Here is a 23,333-nt window from a genome sequence, read left to right as displayed (position 1 = left end):
GGAGGGGGCAAACGACAGCCCACTATTCAGTGGCAATGTATACTGGGGCTCCAGAAAGTGGTGCCATCAGTTTTGAAATCTCTTAAGTAAATATTCAAGCTGTATTATGGGTTGATGGGAATCAAATTCACTGCCATGATTCTTCGCCGAGCAAGTTCCTGATCTCCGTCATGCAACTCCAGGAAGGCACAGACTGTCATCTCTCGCTTGACAGCTCCAAGCAGAGCAAATTTGTTGGGCGTGTCAATTGTGTACCTCCTAGCGGCCAGTGGAAGAATGACAGCAACCTTTGGGCAGGTGTACCTTTGAAATACATACAAATATATAGTTCTCCCCGTCAGTCATTACTCCCTCATATTGAGTTCACGCTGATGCTGTCTTCCTTGCCTCTTTCTCTTGCCCCACCCCCCACCCTCTGAATTTATGTTGGCACTCATCTCTCCTCTCCCAATCATGCTGACTGTATTCTTCTCTTCACCCTTGCACTGGTCCATACTGACATTCGGCTCCTTCCCGGCCAATTCAAGCCGGCAATGTTCCCTCTTCTGCTGAAGCTCCTCCCCCTCTTCTCTCAGTTCAAGCCGGCACTCTTCTTCCACTCCTCAGTGCCACTTGCCTCCACCCTTTTGCCCTACCAGTCCCCATTTCCGACTGGTACTCCCTTAATTTCATGCTGTGGCAACCTTTCCCTCCCAGAGATCTCGCTGGCACACTTTTGCCTCTCTTTTCTCCCACCCCCCACACCTAGTTCACGTTGGTCCCTCTCATCTCTTCCCCACTCCTCCGTGTCAGGTGCTGCTGCTGCTGCTCAGGGATTGGACACCATTGCACACTATGGGCAGAAATTCCTGATCTCGTGAGCATTCTCCTCCACAGTGTACAGTGTGATTTTAAATCCCCTAGAGAGAGGGATGGAGCCAGGAGTATAAATGTGGATCGTGTTTCAAAGATGCTGACTGTCACTAAGTGCCACGGATGGTTGGAATTTTTGCATGAGCTGTCACTGAGTAGGGATTCCACAGCCAAGTGCAGTACAAGATGTTGGGGAATACAGTGCAAGATGTGGCACAGACTGACTGATTAAGGCGATGAGACATTAAGTCCAAGTCCAATCAGTGTCTTCTCCAATTTTAAGGTGCTGAAGTTTGAGCTTCGAGCCTGTAAGAACGAAAATGTGATACCCTCCGAACGTATCAGGATTTTATATGATGAAGACAGATAAATCAATAGTTCTGGTCATTGATTGTTACAGGTTGTAGTGTTGGAGTTCCAGTGAGCTTTTCAAGTTAAATGTGGCAGATGGATTTGCTGAAAATTTAACGAAATCTAATTTAAAAAAATGTATTTTGAAATAGTGATTTTATTTTCAATGTGCAACAGCTCTCTTGATTTCCAGGTTTTAGTTTAACGTGGAAAGTTGTACCGTTATTCATCAATAACAAAATGTAGCTGTAACTACATAACAAACACTACTGAATAAACCCTTTTCATGTACCACCTTGCTACAGCAGCACGTGAGATTGGTACCACAGCAAAGTGGAAGGAGGAAATGAAAGCTGTCCCACAACTCTCTGGCACCTGACATTGGTGCTCCCATTCACTGCGAGGCATTTTATACTTAACTAATCCCCTATCAGCTCTTTACAAATGTTCCCAAACCATTCCAAATATATCACAGCTGCAATTTAAACATGCTGAAGAATATCACTTTGTTCCTTTAATAACTGTACCAAAATCCTTCTTCGATTGCTCCTGCACCGATTTCTCCTGGAGTGCCAGTCAGTGCTGTTAAGAGTTTTGATTTATTATGGTGTAGAAATGTTACTGCTGCTCTCAAAGGGCTAATGATCAGAAGTTTTGAAGTAAAGTATACATGTAAACTATGCTGCTGGAATACAAATAGAAAAATAGCTTGGCTTTGGAGTGTTAGGAAGTTGTAACATAATCTCACTTCAGATGACATAAACCACAGGGGTGACGAATAGGCTCCATTTCTCATCTGGTTCAGAAAGCCTTTCTGAAAGAAATATATATTGTTCATGACCTTTTAGTATTTGGATGTATTAGCGAAAAACATGAGAACAGGCAATTTTTCTGGGAGTGGAATGTAGCCAGCGCCATTATAATTAGATCAGTAATCTCCAATCTCTTACTCCAGAAATTCATGACAACGATAACATGCAATTTGGGGCCATAGCCACTGATCTGAACCATCAAAATGTAACAGGTCCAGCCATTTTGGAGCAAAATGTTCGAAACATATTGTAGTGGTATTTGAAAGAACTTTCAACCAGACACACTATGATATATTATGCTGGCTAAGAGAGATGGAGCATGTGGAAATACTCAAACTCCCACGTTTTAAACTGCAGTACGGAGAAAATAAATCTGGAAATCATATGCTCTTTTAAGCCGATGTGGAAATTATTTTCCCGGGTTTTTTTTGTTTTATATCCTCTGCGAACGCTAAATATAGCTACAATAGTATCCAGCAGTTGTTGATGCAATTTCCCTTGTAGAAAAGTTGTTGTGCTTCGAAACTGTTTCAGAAAGAGACTAAAATAACATAGAGCACATCTGTGAAAACTACCTTTGCAAGTGTAGAACAGCTGATTGAAGTTGACCTGGAATGCCACAATGTGACGACTGGTATAAGATCTGGCAATGCCCTATGCATTAACCCTTCACCTGCCAACTTCGCTGCCAGTTTTTTTGAACCCCGACAAGGTTGTCATGGAAAAGTAGCCCTGTGTTGAAGTGTATTGATACGATTAAAATATATCACCATGAAATGGTGACACCTAGTTTAATGGCCACAGTTCCTCTCAATAATGAATATTTGATTTCAGAGAGACGCTGAATGAAGTTGAGCAACTTTCCCATCCCATCCCTCCATAAGATGGAGAGGGAGATATCGAACTTGTGTAGCTGCAAGTATGGCATTTTCTCAGTTTGTGGTTGAAGAGCAGTCTTGAAAGATAAAATTGTAAAAAGCAAGAAGGTGATAAAGTATACCTTGTATTTGATCTTAAACTTATTTAAGGAGGGATATACTTGCATTGGAGGCAGTTTAGAGAAGGTTCACAAGGTTGATTCCTGAGATGAAGGGATTGTCCTATTAAGAAAGGTTGAGCAGGTTGGGCCGATATTCATTGGCGTTGAGAAGAATGAGAGGTGATCTTATTGAAACGTATAAAATTCTGAGAAGGTTTGACCGGGTTGATGCAAAGAGGATGTTTCCTCTCGTGGGAGGAGTCTAGAACTAAGGGGCATAGTCTCAGAATAAGGGGCCGCACATTTAAAACAGAAATGAGGAGGAATTTCTTCTCTGAGGGTTGTGAATTTTTGGAATTCTCTACCCCATGGAACAGTGGAGGCTGGATCATTGAATATATTTAAGTTGGTGATAGATAGATTTTTGAATGATAAGGAAGTCGAGGTAATGGGGAGAGGGCAGGAAGAACCATGATCTTATTGAATGGCGGACCAGGCTTGAGGGGCCAGATAGCCTAGTTCTGCTCCTATTTCTTGTGTTCTTATGTGCAAATCAAAATTCACCAGCAACCACAAAACATGCTTGTAAACTCAGATACTGTTAGAATTTGAGAATCTAAGAGAGGCACAAAAATATGTCAGTGTATGTTTCCCAAGTCCCTTGTTCTTCGGGCCAAGGCAAATTCTAGCACGCACTATTTGCTCTCGTGCTGCACAATTTTCCCCTGTTTTTCCCACCAGTTTTCACCCCTCCCTCACCTTCCCTCCTGAAGGTATTGAATTCTTGCAGAATGTGATGCCACAAAGGTTTGCCTTCCTGCAAGTCTCTCTCCTTTATTTGACTCTGTAGACAGCGAGTGTCGACAGGTTGTGTGTCACCGGTGAATGAAGGGAAATCACAACTGAGCCCTGTGCTGTTCTCATCTGACACCCGCACAAGTTCACGTCTAGCAGCAGATCAAAACGTATAAGAGGGAGCTTGACAAGGTGGATGCAGAGAGGATGTTTCCACTGATGGGGAAGAACTAGGCGGCATAATGTTAGAATAAGGGGCCGCCCATTGAGAACTGAGATGAGGAGGCATTTCTTCTTTCAGAGGGTTGTGAATCTGTGGAATTTGCTGCCTCAGAGAGCTGTGGAAGCTGAGACATTGAATAAATTTAAGACAGAGATAGACAGTTTCTTAACCGATAAGGGAATAAGAGGTTATGGGGAGCGGGCAGGGAAGTGGACCTGAGTCCAAGATCAGATCAGCCATGATCATATTGAATGGTGGAGCAGGCCATATGGTCTACTTCTGCTCCTATTTCTTTTGTTCTTATAGATAGTGATCAGGAATGCCTCATTCCCCCACCTCGTTTTCAAATCCATACGTGGTGAGATTAATTGTAGCACCTTTGTTGATGCCCCAGATGAGATCGGCTAATCCAAGACAACCATCAACTAATCAGTATAAACCAGAACATATTTTGAAAATGTGAACCCACTCAATAAGATGCAGTGTATTTATGCTGGAATAGGAGAGGAACTTCTATACATTTGTTTGTGCCATATGTATTGCCAACTTTCTTGTTGATTTGTTAATTACTTCAGTTTTCTACTTTGCACTAATATGGTGGGTATTGCTTTAAGCAGGAAATGGACTTTCACTGTTGTGCAGTTCTGTTTCAGTTTGCCTTTGTTTCGTACAACAACTTCGGGCAATTTGAAACAGAAATTCCCTTGGTGATTTTCTTTCCTTTGAACTTGCATGCTGTACATTCTCTAGTGCAAGTTAAATTGAAATAAAAACAGCTTTAAAGGAGCAGCAATGGATAAGATGAAGAGAAAATGGAAATAAGTAGAATCCTAGAGAACCGGCAAAAATGAGAGAAACAGAGAGGAAGGGAATAAAAGAGGAAAAAAGAAATGCAAAATAAACTGTGTAGAAAGAAATCAGTGTGCAGAAAATCAAAAGTGTGTGCATGTGGCAGACATGAAGTATTAGTTTGCATTTTTTTTTCAACAACTGAGGTTCCAATCAAAAGATGTTATCACATCTTAAACATCAGATGTTGTTGCCCAATTGCCTTTGACCTAGAAAGTGCAGTGCTCTGCATTTGGGCAGAAGTACCTAGTGCACTTACACTTTACATGGAACAAACTAGTTGAGGAAAAAAAGGATCTTTGTGTTATAGTTCACAATGCTCTAAAGGTTCATTACCAATGGAGAGAAACCATGACCAAAGCAACTAGATTGTGTTAATAGGACTATTCAATACAAAATAAAGTGCACCATTTTGTCCTTGTACAAGACTTTGGTTAGGCAGCATATAGAATACTGCATCCAGTTTTGGTCCCCTAGTATGACGGGAGGATACAAAAGCTTTAGAAAAGGTTCAGAGGAGAGCTACAAGAATGATTCCCAGGTTAAAAAATCCTTAGTTGCTCCAAGAGACTTACAAAGCTGGGTCTATTCACATTAGAGATATGTATACTTGGGGGTGATTTATCACGGTATATAGAATAGTTGAAGGACTAAATTATGTTCCTATTGATGGATTATTTCAATTCACTAGATTGGGGAAGACCAGGGGTCATGAATATAAGTTATGCAAGGTTAACATCCGCAATAATGGATAGCAGCTAATATTCTAAAACTATCACTAATAAACAAAATGATGGGCAGGAAAAGACCATCTGGTCCATCAAATATGTCCCACACAGTCATGATACGTGACGCAAGAGGCATAGACACCCCCTACCACCAGCAGCCCTGTGATTTCCTGGGAGAAGTGAAAACTAGATAGAAACTCGAGGCCAATTAGGGAAAATCCCTCTCCGACCCCCCCTTAGGTGATCAAAAACTCAACCGAGGGACCCAGCTGTTCTACTTTTCCCCGAGATTTAGTAGACCTTTAGAACAAGTTGGCAGATCGAGCGGTGACTCTCTGGAAACCTATATAGAGCTGGACCAGTTCTTGGCTGGGGCAGAGATTACATCTTATAAAAAGTAGCTGAAATAGCAGCCAAATATAAGCATGTTCTGTGTGGCTCCCCGGATGAGTTTTTGATCACCTAAGGGGGGGTCAGAGAGGGATTTTCCCTAATTGGCCTTGAGTTTCTATCTAGTTTTTACTTCTCCCAGAAGATCACAGGGCTACTGGTGGTAGGGGATGTCTATGCCTCTTGCATCACGTATCACGACTATGTGGGGCATATTTGATGGACCAGATGGTCTTTTCCTGCCCACCATTTTGTTTATTAGTGATAGTTTTAGAATATTAGCTGCTATCCATAATTGGGGATGTTAAAACTATTTACAGCCATAATGTGTGGGGTCATTATTGACCCTAAATAGTAAGTACATAGGGCCCAAGTTTCCCCAGGAGTTCCTCCTTTTTTTTTTGAGTAACTTGATTTTTCTGGACTATCTTTTTAGTTGCAATTCTGGCCATTTAATTTGCACCAGTGTAAGTGAGTTAGTTAGGTTTTTTTTTAAGTTCATTTTTTTTTCAAAGGAGGGCATTCCCAGCCACTTACCCCTGTTTTAGACATTTTGCCAGCAAATAGTTACTCCAAACTAACTTAGGCCAGCATATGTTGCCACTTCTGTCCGCACAGAAAAGCCTTACCTAGAGATAAGGAATTGGCGCAAGTAATTACATTTAAACCACCACCAAGCACCAAACAAAGCACAAAAAGTAATTAACAATTCATTAATAAATACAATAGAAGGAACCCTGCACCTAAAGTACCAAGACCAAAGTAATAAGCAATCAATCATTAACAAATAAAAAAAAATAGAAGGAACCCTGCACCTAAAGCACCAAAACCAATCAGTAAATAACAAATAAAAAATAGAAGTCCTACCTTAGGGAACGCTGCGGGCCGCCGATGAGGGAGCCCATTCGACCAGGGCTAGGGACGGCGTGCTTTGGGCCCCTCCCACACAGCCTGCAGCGCACGTTTGCAGAAACGGCCTGCCAGGAGCTACTGCACATGCGCGCAGACTCTAGCGCGCATGTGCAGAGGTCCCGGCACTGTTTTCAGCGCCGGGTCCTGGCTCCTCCCCCAATTCATTGGGCCACACTGCACCACGACCGAAGAAAGGCTGGGGAGCGGCCAGAATACCGACGTCTTTTTTCGGCGTACTTGGAGGCGGACAAAAACGGCGCATCTCGGGTGAGGGCGCCAGAAAAACAGGTTAGGGAAACTCTCGCCCATAGATTTACTAATTTGTAGGCTAGCCTCACAAGTGTTATCCTCACATATAGAATGACTACAGTCATTACATTAATTTGTTCTTAGTTTCAGCATTAAGTTGAAAATTGACTTGACAATGAACAACTGCATACTAGGTAAAACTAGTATGAACAAGACTTGATGAACTTTGGAATTTAGTTTTGTTTGGTTTTAAAAAAAACTTGACCAACATTCAAAATAGTCTGCGCTATCAAACTAATAAAAACAAAGTTCTTCCCATTAAATTAGCTGAATAAAACTTTTATTTTTAATCTTATTTATGGTGAATTGAATCTTTTGTTTGAATAAGTTAGGTGCAGTATATTTTCAAGTTGATTTAATGAAACAATTAACCAACTTATTAAAAGCAGACAACACATGAATAAGAATCTGAAGAGGGAAGCAAAGCGCTATCAAATTGTCTGGAAGGCACGACTGTACTAAGATTAAACGGTACAGATTTGTAACATAGGGCAGACAAAATTGAGTTCATCTATAAGTATTTCTGAGGGTTTTTAAACATTCGAGAAGGTGAATAAACCAGAACGGTTTTAATTAACCAGGAATCCTTTTATCACTGCAGAAAAACTCCTTTCATAAAAAGAAAACTATTGGTCTTAGAAAAGGGGTAAGGAAGCTATTGAAAATTCAGTAAAGAAGGTACCATTTAGTCCAATGTCAGAGAGAGAGAGAGAGAGATCTAATTATCCAGGTGAGTGGTTTGAAACACTTTGTCGAGTTATTATGAATTTCCATGGTTTTAATCAAATGGTTCCTTTGGAGATAACTGAAAGTCATCATGACTAGCGTTGGTCTTTTGCAAGGAATTATCTCTAGCAGCTCTAATCTAAACAATTCTTACATAATATAAGCATTCCGAAGGTTATTAAGCATTAGTGTTTTCCCATTGGTGCTTCCCTCGAGCCATAATTTCCCTTTTCGAATAAGGGAAATAACTTTTTAGCTCCTTATTGCTTTCCTTTTCTTCTCCCCTATACTTGCGCACTACATTAATGCTGTTCTCAATGGAATGATCGAACTCATAGATATTTAAATAGATTTCATCAATGCCATTCTTTGGTTGACTGACAAAGAAGCATACTTGAGCAAATTAGATCATGTATGTTGTTAATGGACTATTTTTTGAAGAAATTTCAATTTAAAAATAAAACATCCCTTTGCAAGTATAATTTCATAATTTTATGAACTCGGATTCGATATTATTACTCACTCTTGTTTTACATTAATCCAAGTATGGTTCTAATTTTTAGTAACTTAAAAAGGACATTACCTAAATGCAATACCTATTTGTAAAATGTATCTGCAATGTCAAAATGTTACCAGAAATGAGTGAAGCTGCATTGCTTGATGTTATGCATATTACTTGATTTTGTTAAGAAGTATGCAAATACTCTTGTCCCAGATTTTAAAGTACAATTAGAACCATAGAAGTTTATACCATAGGAGAGTCTGTGTTTGTACTGGCTCATTGCTAGAGCAACTAAAGCTAATTCCAATGCCTTTCTTCCCCTAACTCTGCATGTTGCTCTGCTTTAAATATTTAACCAATTTCCCCTTAAAAGATGCAATGGTCTCTGTCTTACTGTTCCCTGAGGCAAAGCAGTTCATCTGTGTTAAGAAATTTCTCTGAACCTGTTACCTCAGTTTCTTATTAACGATTTAAAATTGATGAATCTGTTACCATTGATTGATGAAGCAGAGGCAATAATCCTTCCCTATTCACCTTATCAAAACCATCTATAATTTTAAAAATCTCCCCTTGGTTCTAGGAAGAAAAGACGAGCTTTGTGCTCTGATTTGGATATTCCTGAATTTGTTATGTTCCTGTAGGAACATAGTTGATATGGTTTCTTTGTACAGTATATAATTCTGTTTGAAGATTCAGCGATCTGGGTTTAACTGTTCCTATTGTGAGAAGCCTAAAAAGCTCACCTGTAAATTGAAATTTCCAATGCCCCTGTGGAATTATAGGTACAGCTTATAACTTTTCCAGCAATGAAGATATATTTAACCCCTTTATAGTCTAGATATTTGGAGAGACGGATTTATTTGATTTGGATTACTAGGCACTGCTTTTTGGGCAGCTGTATTTATCATAATGTGAAATAGAACCCCTTTTTATAAATGAATACAATTTTTTTTTTTTTAAAACCTTCAACGTTCAGTTATGTTGAAAGAACCACACTAAAAATATTCTTGCTCTGAATTGGCAGAGCCTGAAAGAAATGTTATAATACAAAGGAAGGATTCTGGAGTTTGGAATGCGTTTGTGGACAATTTATTTTCCCTTAAGTGAACAAGCCAGTGATCTACAGCAACTTGAGAGTCATTACTGTCTGGTATGATGGTTGACGTTATCCGTTCATTTGCTCTTGTGGGTCGGCTTGGACTTGCAACCCAAAGATTGTGTATTCCAGTTCCAGCTGTGACTGACTTGATCAGAACTCTGCTGCTCTCATTAAGTGCAGTTTGCTGGTACTTGACTGAGCTGCTTGATGGAACACCGCATGAAAACAGAACATTCCATTTAAGAAGGTGCAAAAAAAATCGGTAGGATCGATTCCACCAAGCAGAAGCAAAGCTCAGATTGCACGCTCTGTTTTGCCGTCATGTGTGACCATGACACTCGTGCAGCTTTCTTCATACTGAATCAAAGCTGTAATTACTGTGTTGTCCAAGTTCTGTCATCAGTTTACTATTGGGAATGATGTAATGCAAGTCAAGTATACAGAATCTTTTTCAGTCATGAAATGAGAGCCTTGGCTTTGTATATAATTATATCCATTCTACATGTATATATGCATAGATTTGCGGAGTAGAGAAATGTAGATAGACAATTATAGCCAGCAATATTGAGAGTGTTCGTTTTTAAACCAAGCTTCAAATGGCAAAAGCAGATCTGGTCAAAGAATCAGACATGCCTGCCCATTTAAGGTTTTTCCAGCTGGAACAATACAACTCGCTCTTCCCTTGTCCTGTTTGTTGTACATGACCATCTACATTTCTTTTGCATCTATCCCAGTTGTATTTGTAATTGAGAAAGAGAGAATATTTTCTCTTCACCATGTCCAGTCTTTGGGGTTTAATTATTGTGTTTGAACATGTTTCAAATTCTGACTTGATCTGTTTAATTTATTCCAAGTTTTGGCTTCACAGTTAGTCAGTTACAGAGAGCAGTATCTGTCCCCAAGTGGTGTTGTCCACTGGACCAAAACCTCTTGTTATAGAAACTGGCTGAAACATCCAAAGAGAGAGTCCAAGGTGAAAGGACTCATAGTGCTATATAATAGGTGAAGTAGTGACTCTCTTCCTGTTAAAACAACAATGATTATGCATCCCAACTTCCTCTTCCTATTCCTACTGCATCAGATAAATATTTGTAAAAATCCCGAAGGAAGCAATCTTAATAGCAACTAGTATGGTCTTGGGCAGAGATACAAGGTAGTCATGAATTATTTGCTCCTGCAATAGACGTTACTGCACCAGAGTTCTGGGTTTTTGTATCTGTGTCATTTATGCTGATCAAACACTAAGGGAGTCCCTGTTTAATATCTTTTTATCATTAGTTTTATTTAATTTATTATTGGGATGTGAGCAGTGCCTCCAAAGCAGTATTTATGGCACATTCCAAGTAGATCTGAGGGCACTCCGTGTCAACCACGCAGTGTGGGACTGGAGTTACATGTAGGCTGATGTGAGTAGGGGTGTCTGGTTCCTATCCCTGAAGGACATTAATGAATTGGTTGAGTTTTAAACCAGATTTCATGGCAATTACCCAATTTATAGAATTCAGATTCACAACATGCCGTGGTGGGATTTAAATTTGATTGGCGGCACGTTTCCGTTACTTATACAAGTGCAATCGGGGCGGAATTGGCTGAACCAGCACAAAAGAGTGGGGAATTTTAAATTTAAGTGAGGTTCGCTCATTCACGCTTGAGTTTCCGTGATCTCTTACGCTGGTTCAAGGTTCAATTCGCCCGAATCAGACACTGCCCATGCCCCCAAAGTTAAAATTGCGAAGTTCCGATGATTGTACTGGCTCTTCAAATTGCGCTCATTTTCTTAGGCGCGCATGCACGTTTTAGAAGTTTTTTCCCCATCAAAGAATATTTTAATTTACGAAGAAATTGACTAGCGTATACCAATGAAGCTATTGAATGGTTCAATATAGATTTTCTTAGTCATTTTCAGTGATTTTAAATCAGGTTACTCACAGGTGGAGGGCTGGGAATCCTTATCAAAAAAGCTTATTTTTGGTGATAACCCATTTTCAGCTGTATAAACGGCACCAGGTTAAATGTTCTTAAATACGTCAAGGAATACTTTTTAATGGAAAGACAAAAAAAGGAATAATTATGTCCTATTGCACTGCCCGATTATGCTGGTTCATGGAAGATTTTACGTTTGTGATTATGCAAATGACTTTTAGCTTAAACTTGAAGTCTAACCTAACCGGCGCAATTTTGAACACATTTTGGGTGCAATTTCCCAATTGCGCTCAAAGCAGACACACTACCCCATATTTGCAAAAGGATATACTTGCTTTGGAGGCAGTTCAGAGAAGGTTCACTCGGTTGATTCTGGGGATGAGGGGGTTGACTTATGAGGAAAGATTGAGTAGGTTGGGCCTCTACTCATTGGAGTTCAGAAGAATGAGAGGTGATCTTATCAAAAAGTAGAAGATTATGAGGGGGCTTGACAAGGTGGATGCAGAGAGGATGTTTCCACTGATGGGGGAGACTAGAACTAGAGGGCATGATCTTAGAATAAGAGGCCGCCCATTTAAAATAGAGATGAGGAGAAATTTCTTCTCTGTGGGTTGTAAATCTGTGGAATTCGCTGCCTCTGAGAGCTGTGGAAGCTGGGACATTGAATAAATTTAAGACAGAAATAGATCGTTTCTTGAGCGATGAGGGGTTATGGGGAGCGGGCGGGGAAGTGAAGCTGAGTCCATGATCAGATCAGCCATGATCTTATTGAATGATGGAGCAGGCTCGAGGGGCCGTATGGCCTACTCCTGTTCCTATTTCTTATGTTCTTATCTCTGGGTTACCACATCATTAAGCTTTCATGCTACAAGATCTTTCCAAGCAATTGCAGCATTTTTAATTCAGTTAATCGTCCTCTACTCTGTTGACCAGCTTTATAGGACTGCCCTTGCATGGTTCCCATATCTAAAGGGAAGCAGAAAATTTCCAGCATTTGGCTTCTCTTTCATCCCAACCCTGCACTGTTCTGAGAAAGGGTGCATACCTTAAATGTCTCACTAGTTCTCCACAGATGCTGCCTGACCTGTTGAGTGTTTTCTGCATTTTCTGTTGTTGTTTCAGATATCCAGCCTCTGCTGCATTTTGCTTTATGTCACCTCCAGTGTCGCCTTGTCCCCCTTCTCTTTCCCATCCACATCCTTCCCCCAGATGCCATTCCTGCATCAGGTTATGAATGAGTCACAACTCCATCTAGCTGATCACTAGGAAGACCAAAGCCATAATTTTTGACACCCAAGATGAACTCTTCTCCCTTGCTACTGACTCCATAGGGATGAGATTGTACCTTGTTGCATCTATTTTCCTAGCGGAAAACCAACAAGGAGGTCCAATTTAGGGGACCAACCTCCCGTGCCTCAACAGTGCGGAAACATGTCTAGTGTCGTTCTGGTTCGGGCATTCTAAAGGGATCATTCCCTCCACTGAGTTCACGGCAGCCGACTGGTATGGACAAATTAGTACCTCTAACTCCTAGCTAGTTCCTCACAGGCTGAGCCAGACAGAGTGAAACCTTTATGTTTTATTTGACACAAAGCTGATTCAAGCTCTACATCTTATTTGGCAACGTGACCACTTATTTCCACCTCCACAAAGTTGCCTGCCTCCACACCTCCTTCAACCCCTCTGCAACTTGATCCCATTTTATTTTTTATCACCATTAGACTCAACTACTCAAATGCCCTTCTAGCTGACTTCCCGTGCTCCACTCTCCATAAACACTTACCTGTTCAAAACCCAGCTGCCTGAATCTAGCCAGATGCTAAGTCCTAGCACCCTCCTTCCCATATCCTCCTAAACTTGCATTTTGTACCAAATCTCCCAGCATAATACATTTATAATCTTTTCCCACATCTTGCACCGTATCTTGACAACCTCCTGCACCTTATATCCCTACCATACCCTCCACACCACTGACTCTGGCCTTTTGCACTGGAACCAGGCAGCTGAGCCTCACCGCCTCTTCCGTTTTGTTTTGAAGTCAGTTCAACCACTGGCTCTAGATTTACCTTGTCAGTTTGTCGGTGTAGACTAAACTGATGGTGCAAATGCACTCATGAAATTACAGTAAATACACCTTTAACCTTTTAGTACTTGATATTTTGTTGGTTGAGGTGTTAGGTTGGAGTATGAGGGAATTGCGCACCTTAGTCTTCGACAAAATAAGTAAAACGTAGCAGGAATTGAACCTGCAGAACTGCAGAAAGCTCATAAACTGCACTTCTAGTTAATTGTGCTTCCCTTGTAGCTGTAACTTGTTCCTGTTTCATAAACACAGTAGAATCGCTGAATTTGATAAACTGTTTCTTCATACTTACATCATAGGTGCTATTGTTTGTTAAGATTTGAAACCTTGCATTTTAAGCTTCAGTGGGCCATGAACTAATGCTCAAGTGTGATATTTCTCTCCAACAGCTCTTGAAATAGTTGTTGTAGACTGTAAAGTGCATTGCCAGAACCATTGTTAATCTAGAAATGTGTGTGTGTGCGTGCATGCGATTAGAGGAAGTGCGATTAGTGGGCAGGGAATAAGTGGACCAGGACATGCAAATATAATTCAATCCCCACTTTAAAGTCATATATTCTGTGCTCATTTTTATACACCACATATAAATTCCTGGGGCAAAATTGGCCTCCTGTCTGCCTGCCATTGGCATCTCCAGGGGGCACAAATGGATTTTTGCGGGGGGCCGGGGCTACCGGCTCACGCAAAATTGTACGGGAGTTAGCGTATGTGCAAAATCGGTAGCACAGCGACCTGTTTTCAGCCCGCAGCGGCCTGTTTTTGCCCCGTGACGGAAATTGGCCAGCACCCCATGAGGCCACCATGGGCGATGTCAGCGCCAACCTTGCAGGTCACGAACCAGGCAACACTCCACACGCGGGGCGAAAATTAAATGGGAAGTGCACAGTGCCACTTTTTTTCTCCCGGCCGACTTACTGGTCCGGCCTTTCGTGCTTTATTTTGCAGGCTCCGTGCCGCGATGGTGCAGCTCGGCACTCCGCTTCTGTGCTAGGCTGCGACCACAGCACCCTGCTTCCCCCGTCATGGAGACCCCTCGCCCCACTGCAGAACTTGCAGCGTGCCCTCCCCTTTAAGGGAAGCGGAGGGCCCTATGCTTGCGCTAGTACTACGCGGAGAGGCCGCATAGCACTGCAACATTTGAGTACTTATCGCCCTGGTACTGCCCCCGAGAGGAAGTGGAGCACCCGACATTGCATTCAATTCCTTTCGGGGGCGGTAACCCCAATTTTGCGGCTGGGATGGGATTTCGACCCCCCCCCCCCCCCCCAATGTCCTCATCTATCGCATAAACTTGGCACGTTGTAATTAGACCCTCCCACCACTGGGGGAGCTGCATTGACAGAGGTGCTATCTTTCAGATGAGACTGTAAATCATGTGCCTGCTAGCCTGCAGGTCAACTTTTTTTGTTGTGCACCCATTGGCTGCCACATGTGCCGAGGAACAATAATGATTACACTTCACAATAAGGACTTTGTGATGTCATGAGGATGTGGCAGCAGCATATAAATGCAAGTTTTTCTTCTTTCTTTACATTACTACAACGTGCATTTCTATAATGACTAATGTCGCTAAGTATCTCAAGTCACTTTACAAAATGGCATGGGTGATAGAGATCTAGCAATTAATAGGAGAGGAAACATAAGAGAAGTGACCCAAGGTAAGATCCAAGAGGTAGTTTTGAAGTGGGGAGGATTGGCGCAAGAGTAGAACCATAGGTAAATTCAGAATGCAAGGCCAATGATGGTCGAAGGCTCTGTCACTAATGATGAAGCATGGGGAGGAATGCACAGAGATCCAGAATCAGAAGGATAACTAATGTTGTTGACACATTGTGAGTGCATTTTTCATGTGTGTTTTATTATATAGTGTATCTATTTTAGTATGTCTCAATATATTTATGGAGCATTTTTGAGTATTGCCATCGGAAATTAATTTTTTTGCTCTTGAAATTGTAATCTTAAACAATTTTGCTAACCAGATTCTTCCAAACCAGCCACTTTATTTACAGACGAGGCAGCTTTACTACACTTCCATACATTTGCTGTCGTTTTAGAGTAGTTTTTGTTGCAGGCACTGTTAAAACCTTTTTGAAGTATTTGTTTATGCATTGCAGTGGGCAACTTGACACAGCTCTGGAAATTTCACAACCCTTTAAAGGTCAGATGCAAGTGTTAGGAATTTTCAGCAGGAGAAGAACTAAAGTATTTTTTTAATGCACTAATACTTCAGACCCTTACATCATAAGATCGCAAAAATAGGTTCAGGTGAAGGTGATCCTTTTGGCCCATTTCATTTTTCCAGAATTCCAATCCTGTGGTCTCCACAATATAGCATTTAGCTGTTTCTTAACAGTGTGTTGCCCTCAACTACTGTCCTGAGCATCCCATTGTAGCTTTTGCACATAAATTTGTGGAAATGTTAGACACACAGTATCATTATGTTTATCATAAATGTAGTCACAATCTCCATTTATACTCAGTCATAATTTATAAATTTAAAATAGATTAATTAGTTTGTAGCACACATTTATAAAATGGAAAGCATATTCACTTTAATTGAAGAACTGTAACTGTTGATGTTAGGAATGAATTAAAAGCAGTAATGAATATGCAGCCCAGTAAAGTCCTAAAATACAGGAGTGGCTTATTAAAGAGTGTGACTTTTGAAATGCTGCCTAATGCACTAATAAGGAAGGAAGTTAACATATCCAATACCGCTTGAATCAAAACTGATATAGTGATAAACAGTAATGTTTTTATAAATCTAACCTGTTTATGAGATGACAAAGTTATATTTTTCTATATTAGAAAGCGGAAGATGACGACTTGGTTCTTACACCCGATGGTACCAGGGAGTTCCTGACTTTTGAAATTCCGCTCAATGACACTGGATCTGCAGGCCTTGGGGTTAGTGTCAAAGGTAATAGATCAAAAGAGAACCATGCTGACCTGGGCATATTTGTGAAGTCTATCATCAATGGAGGAGCAGCATCTAAGGTAAGTCCATTGGTATCGCGGGGCTAATTAAATGTAATAATTGTTTATTTGAGGGGAATTTTTTTTTAAAATCTTCATTTTTGCAAATTTTGGAACATGGTGACTCCCTGATGAGATACAGCTCCATCGAGTTCCAGTCACTATCTGGTACCTCACTCATAGCTGTTAACTTGTGTGATTTTTGTCAGCAGGCTTACTTACTTGCGAGGGTCTGCTGATACTATCAGGAGAGGCTGGTCCTATCCTCACAAGAGATCCATGCATGTGCAGTTCCAGTAGAGGCCACTAGAGAGTGACAGGAGTAAGAGCCTGACTGACTTTCCTGTCCCCTCGCCTAAAGTTGTTGAGATCAATTGGAGCACTTTTATTGGCTCAATGACTGAGAACAGTTAACTTAGCATAGGTCATAAATTGAACCCGAGACCTGTGTGGCTCAGCCTCTAACTAAATATAGCAATTTGACAAGCTATTCACTGGATAAACATATGGACCCATTGCGGTTCAACTTCGTGAAGATTTAAAAATTGGGACAATCGTTTAAGGCCTACTTAAGGATATGTTCTTCAATATTTTTGATTTTATTTGAAGATATCGGCCCCAGAATTTCATGGAAAGTTTTGGTTTAACTGCAGCATAGACGCTGGGGTTTTTATCGTGACAAAATTCGCACGTAACTGATTTATGCAGGTTTTACACCGAAACATCCTAAATTTATACTCAGAATTAGAGTAAACAAGCAGGAGTTCAAAGGAATTAACAAATTAATCAGATGTGAAATCTGAAGAAAAAACAACCTTTGCAAATCCTGCAGGGAGAAACGTGAAGACGTTTGTTGAGATAAGTAGAAAGACATGCAGAAACATGTTACAAGGGAGGCTAGAGTGAGGGGAAAAGAGAAATGTGATTAAAAACTGAACAGTAAGAAATTTTTCGAGCCCATGTCCGAACTCGCACCAAGTTCCATTCACCCATCTTCCCTGTGCTTGCTGACCTACATTGGCTTCCAGTTAAGTATTGCCTCAATTTCAAAATTCTCATCCTTGCTAACAAATCCCTCCATGGCCTCGTCCCTCCCTATCCCTATCATCTCCTCCAGCCCCACAATGACCTGAGATATCTGCGCTCCTCAAAATTTGCCTTCTTGAGCATCCCTGATTATTAAAGTCGCTCAACCACTGGTGGCCATGCATTCGGCTGCCTAGGCCCAAAGCTCTGGAACTCCCTCCCTAAACCTCACCGCCTCTCTCTTTCTTTTCTCCTTTAAGACGGTTCTTAAAATCTACCTCTTTGACCGAGCTTGTGGTCATCTGCTGTCATTTCTTCTTACCTGGCTCGGTGTCAAATTTATTTTTTGTCTTATAACACTTCTGTGAAGCGCCTTGGAACGTTTTACTTCGTTCAAGGCATTATATAAAACAAGTTGTATAACAGTACCTAATATAGGAGGCAAGAACCCTAAAAGAAGCTAAATAAGGCAAAAAAAAATAGGATGAACATAAAATAGGTTTTATAGAACACTTTATCCGAGCATTTACCAGGAAAAACACTGAAGAAGATGTTTCTCTAAAACAACTTTTTGAAATGAGATTAAAGTCTTAGCTAGCCTAAAAGGACTCAAAACAAAGGCTCAAATAAAACCCCAGGGATATATGCTATTTATCCAGGAGCTCGAAGAGTTGTGAGGCCTTAGTGACAAAGATCCAGACAACTACAGACCAGTTGGTCTTGGATCAATCTCCTGTAAAGTCACGGAATCAATTATCAGGAGTAAACTTGAGGATTACCTATACAAGAATAATTTGGTAAACAGCAGCTAAAATGGAATCAGGTTTCCTGAACAAACTCCTTAACCTTTTTCAGAAAGTGATCTCTCCAGTAAAGTTTGCATATGATGTGTACTTTCAAAAATCGTTTGGCACAGTTTTTGCTATTTAAGCTTGAAGCTGCGGGATTCTGGGATAAAATCTGGAAATAGCTAAGAAATTGGTTCACGAGTAGGAAGCCTTGGGTCCATCTTAGAGGAGTTATGTTGTGATTAGAGAAGTACTTTAAGCAGTGGTGTTAAAAGTTCTATTATTTCAAATTAATATTAGAAACTTTGATTCAGAGACTTAACACAAACTGGTCCAATTTGCCGATCATACCAAACTTGGAGGGACATTTAAATCCAAGGAAGTGTCTCAGTAACTACAAAATTAGTTTGCCAAAATATGTAATTGGGTGGAACAATGGTAGATGATTTTATTTGTGAATGTCAGAGAAAGCTAGATGTATATACTTCAGGAACGATGTTGAAGCAGCATAGGAGGATAAAATAGTTGTTCTTCATGACCATTTTGAAAATTGGCAGCACAAAACAGGTTCTCTATTTTCATGTTCATATTGTTAAAAGAGCCATATTTTTCCTGTATTTATAGGTAGGTTGTTTTTGTTTTGTTAGCATACTTTTCAAACTGACAAGTGTAACTCCAGAGTACTTGGATAAAAGAAATGCCTTATCAAAAGAATTTGCACGCATCCTGGGTGAATTTGATCACTGCATTTTGAATGAAAAGGTTACAGATTTGGAGCTGATTTGACAGCAGAGTTTTATTCTGTCTTCACTTCAGGATGGTAGACTTAATGTGAATGACCAGCTTATAGCAGTGAACAGTGAATCGTTGTTGGGAAAGACAAACCAAGATGCCATGGAGACGCTCCGGAGATCCATGTCCACAGAGGGAAATAAAAGAGGGATGATACAGTTGATTGTTGCCAGGAGGATAACAAAACACAATGAGGTAATGATTAGTGTTGGATTTGATAATGCGTAAGGCCACGAAGAATGAACCCCATGTAGCCAATTATTTTTCCTAAGTTTTTTTCCTTTTGAAATAAATGTTAAAAATATATACACACACTGCCATTTCTATATGTCATTAAATTCTAAAATGTTAATATGCATTTGTCTACTAAATATATCATTGGACTTTGCTGTAAAAAATCAAGTGAAGCAGCAAGCAAACATTGGTCGAGAAACATAGAATTCACTCTCCATAATGAATAAAAGATGATTTCAGAAATAAAGCCTGTTCTATCTTTATTGCAGATGCTAATATACATTAAAATATGGGTCAGACAAAAATGTGGTCCCCAGGGGTTGGAGTATTTCTTAATTTCCACCTTTGTTGGATGAGGTGCTTTGACTGCCAGTTGTAGAAGGCAACATAAATAAAGACCATAATTATATTGCTGCTGTTTCCTATTTACCGAGTTCCTATTTCCTCTCAAATTTCCAGAGTTATTTTCTTTATGAAGCGCAATTTTTTATTGAAGGATTGTTTAGTACAATTAAACTTAAACCTTTTTATTTAAACTCCATTTGAAATTCTAAAAACTGCTATATTGCTTAAAAGACAAGTTTCTTGTACTACATTGTCATAAAGACCTACATGGTATAACACCTTTTCATTTGTGTCTTGCGGTCAGTTAGAATCATAGACTATTACAGTACAGAAGGAGGCCATTCGGCCCATCGAGTTTGTACCAGCTCTTTCGAAGAGCAATCCAGTCAGTCCCACTCTTTTCCTATATCCCTGCAATTTTTTCTCCAAGTATTTATCCACCACCCTATCAGGCAGTGTATTCCAAATTCTAACCACTCGTGTAAAAAAGTGTTTCCTCCTGTCGCCTCAGGTTCTTTTGCCAATCACCTTAAATCTGTGCCCTCTCCTTTTTGACACTTCAGCCATTGGAAACCGTTTCTCTTTATTTACTCCATCTAAATCCATTAAATCTCCTCTTAGCCTTCTCTGCTCCAAGGAGAGCAACCCCAGCATAACTGTACTCCCTCATCCCTGAAACCATTCCAGTAAATCTCTTCTGTACCCTCTCCAAATCTTTCACATCCTTCCTAAATTGTGGTGGCCAGAATTGGACACAATACTCCAGCTGAGTCCGAACTAGTGTTTTATATAGGTTTGGCACAACTTCCTGGCTTTTGTACTCAATGCCTCTATAAAACCCAGGATCCCGTATGCTTTATTAACTTTTGTTAACCTGTCCTGCCACCTTCAAAGATTTGTGCAAAGCACCCTCGGATCTCTCTGTTCTTGCATCCCCTTTAAAATTGTACCATTTAGAATGTATGGTCTCTCCTCATTCTTCCTATCAAAATGTCTCACCTCACACTTCTCTGCATTGAATTTCATCTGCCAGTATCCACCCATTCCAGCAGCCTGTCTTTGTCTTCTTGAAGTCTATTACTACCTTCCTCACTGTTTGCTACACTTCCAAGTTTCAGGTCATCTGCAAGTTTTGAAATTGTGCCCTATGCCTTCAAGTCCAAGTCATTAATGTATATCAGAACAGCAGTTGTCCTAGTACTGAACCTTGGGGAACGCCACTGTATATCTCCCTCCAGTCCAAAAACAGCCATTCACCACAACTCTCGGTTTCTATCCCTAAGCCAAATTTGTATCCATGCTGCTACTGCCTCTTTTATCTCATGGGCTTCAATTTTGCTAACAAGCCAAGTAATGGGTACTTTATCTAATGCCTTTTGAAAGTCCATATACACATCATCAACGGCACTGCCCTCATCCACCCTCTCCATTACGTCATCAAAAAACTCAATCAAGTTAGTCAAACACAGTTTGCCCATAACAATCCGTACTGGCTCCCCTTTATTCTTCCATGCTTGTCCAAGCGGCTGTTAATTTTCTTTCAGATTATTCGGCCCAAGTTTTGGCCTCAGTTGCTCCTGATTATTTGGAGCAACTGGTGTTGAACGGAGTATTTTAGAAATTCAAATTCTCGGCATTTAGTTTGCTCCAGTTCTAGTCAGTTAGAACAGTTTCACTTTGGAACAGAATTTTTTTTTCAAAAGGGGGCGTGTCCAGCCACTTACACCTGTTTTCAAAGTTTCGGCAGTGAAAACTTACTCCAAACTAACTTAGAATGGAGTAAGTGAAGATTTTTGTACGCTCGAAAAAACCTTGTCTACACTTTAGAAAATCAGGCGTAGGTTACAAATTAGGCATAGGGAACGAGGTCGGGGGGGGAAGTCATTAAATTCTACAATCAATCCTTAGTTAAACTTATACAAATATTATACAAATAAGCAAAGAAAGGATTTAAATAAACCATGTTCCTACCTGTATGAAACAGCAGCAGCCTTCGAACTGCTGTGCTGCAGGCAGGCCTTCATTCTGTTAGTGGCTGGCCGGCAGCCGAAGGATCAACACTGGAGGCATGCAGCTTTTCAAGGGGGCTGAGGCCATTCGGCCATGGGATAGGAGCGGCGTCAGTGGCTGGCCGGCAGCCGAAGGATCAACACCGGACGCACGCAGCTTTTCAAGGGGGCTGAGGCCATTCGGCCACGCTTAAGGGGCGGTGTCAGTGGCTCAATGGCAGCCGAGTCCTTTTAAAAATGGCCGAGTGCCAATGTTTGTTTGACACTGTTGGCTCATTTAAATTGGACCTGCCCCCCACTACTTACAGAATCGGCACGAGTGTTTGGCTCCAGCCCCCCGCTGTGAAGAGCACGCCGCGCCAAGCTGAGATTGAGCTCCGAGGAGCCGGAGAATATCGAAGTTTTTTTCTAGCGCACTTTTAGGCGCGAAGAACAGGCGTCCAGCTCGGAGGTGCGCCGTTTTCGGCGCGGGCCGAAACTTGGGGCCATTGTTTCTAAAAGCTTCCCAACCACCGAAGTTAAACTGACTGGCCTGTAGTTGCCAGGTTTATCCTTCTCTCCTTTTTAAACAAGAGTGTAACATTTGCAGTCATCCAGTCCTTTGGTACCACCCCTTATCCATAAATCTAACTGTTGTAACTATTGTAACTGCTGCATCTTAACTTCTTGTTCTTTTTTTTTAAAGTGATGGCTAGAGGTAGCCTCGGGATAGACGTTTCTTTATACAACACTCACCCTGATGTGACCTCATGGTTTGGATTGTGAGCAGCACTCCCTCTTCATGATGTCACATCAGAGTGCTTTTTGCAGAAAATGACCGTTCCTAAGCTGCCTCTAATCAGCATTTTAAAGCATAAAGCTCGTGACCAGTTCCTGAGTTCCCCATGAGAAATGTACAGATATAAGGTTATATGACACTCCATTTAAGCTGAGCGGGTTCATGAGTGGAAGGCTTAATTTTAGCGCAACAGTGCAGGACATCTACAGCAGTTGGATTTATGGATAAGGGTTTGAGCTTTGGCTCCTTGCATGTTGCTTTCACCATCATTTGCGATTGGCCTGTCCTTGCATTGATGCAGAGTTGTAGTTTCCAAATAAGCAAATAAGAAATAGGAGCAGCAGGTAGGCCACAAGGCCCCTCGAGCCTGCTCCGCCATTTAATACGATCATGGCTGATCTGATCATGGACTAAAACTACAAAGTCGAAGAGGTGGCAGTCTGTACTGTGGAGTCGTCCACGTGGAACTATAAACGCTTCATCTTGGATAGGGCCTATTAATTGGTTGTGAGGAATGACATTTGTTCCTCTTCCTGAATGGGATTTTATGTTGACTCCCCAAGTGCCAGATGAGAACTGGGCCTGGCATTTGATCCAGCTGTGCACCGTTGCATTTTATTTCATGGGTTATTGTTACCAGGAGATAAGTAGCATACCTCAGTGTCATGCTTGCTTTCAGTGGCATACTACTGCTTCCTAAAATCGTATTTGTACTTCCTTATGACCTACCATTGGCGGCCGTGCCTTCAGCCGTATCGGCCCTAAGCTCTGGAATTGCCTCCCTCAACTCTCTACTTCTCTCTCTTCCTTTAAGACTCTCATTAAAACCTACCAATTTGACCAAGTTTTTAG

General features: G+C 41.0%; 1 protein-coding gene across 7 annotated transcripts in view; it reads left to right on the top strand.

The window, feature by feature from the left end:
* LOC139264671 (partitioning defective 3 homolog) overlaps positions 1-23,333 on the top strand; it is a 984,694-nt gene that overhangs the window by 662,317 nt on the left and 299,044 nt on the right. For all 7 annotated transcript variants that reach the window (XM_070881547.1, XM_070881545.1, XM_070881551.1 and 4 more), the window contains exons 13-14: positions 16,342-16,530; positions 19,140-19,310. In XM_070881547.1, coding sequence (XP_070737648.1) covers positions 16,342-16,530; positions 19,140-19,310 — 360 coding nt within the window. The remainder of the gene's footprint in view (positions 1-16,341; positions 16,531-19,139; positions 19,311-23,333) is intronic.

Source organism: Pristiophorus japonicus, chromosome 5 (genome assembly GCF_044704955.1).
Source record: "Pristiophorus japonicus isolate sPriJap1 chromosome 5, sPriJap1.hap1, whole genome shotgun sequence".
Lineage (NCBI taxonomy): Eukaryota > Metazoa > Chordata > Chondrichthyes > Pristiophoridae > Pristiophorus > Pristiophorus japonicus.
This window is presented reverse-complemented; position numbering and strand designations above follow the sequence as displayed.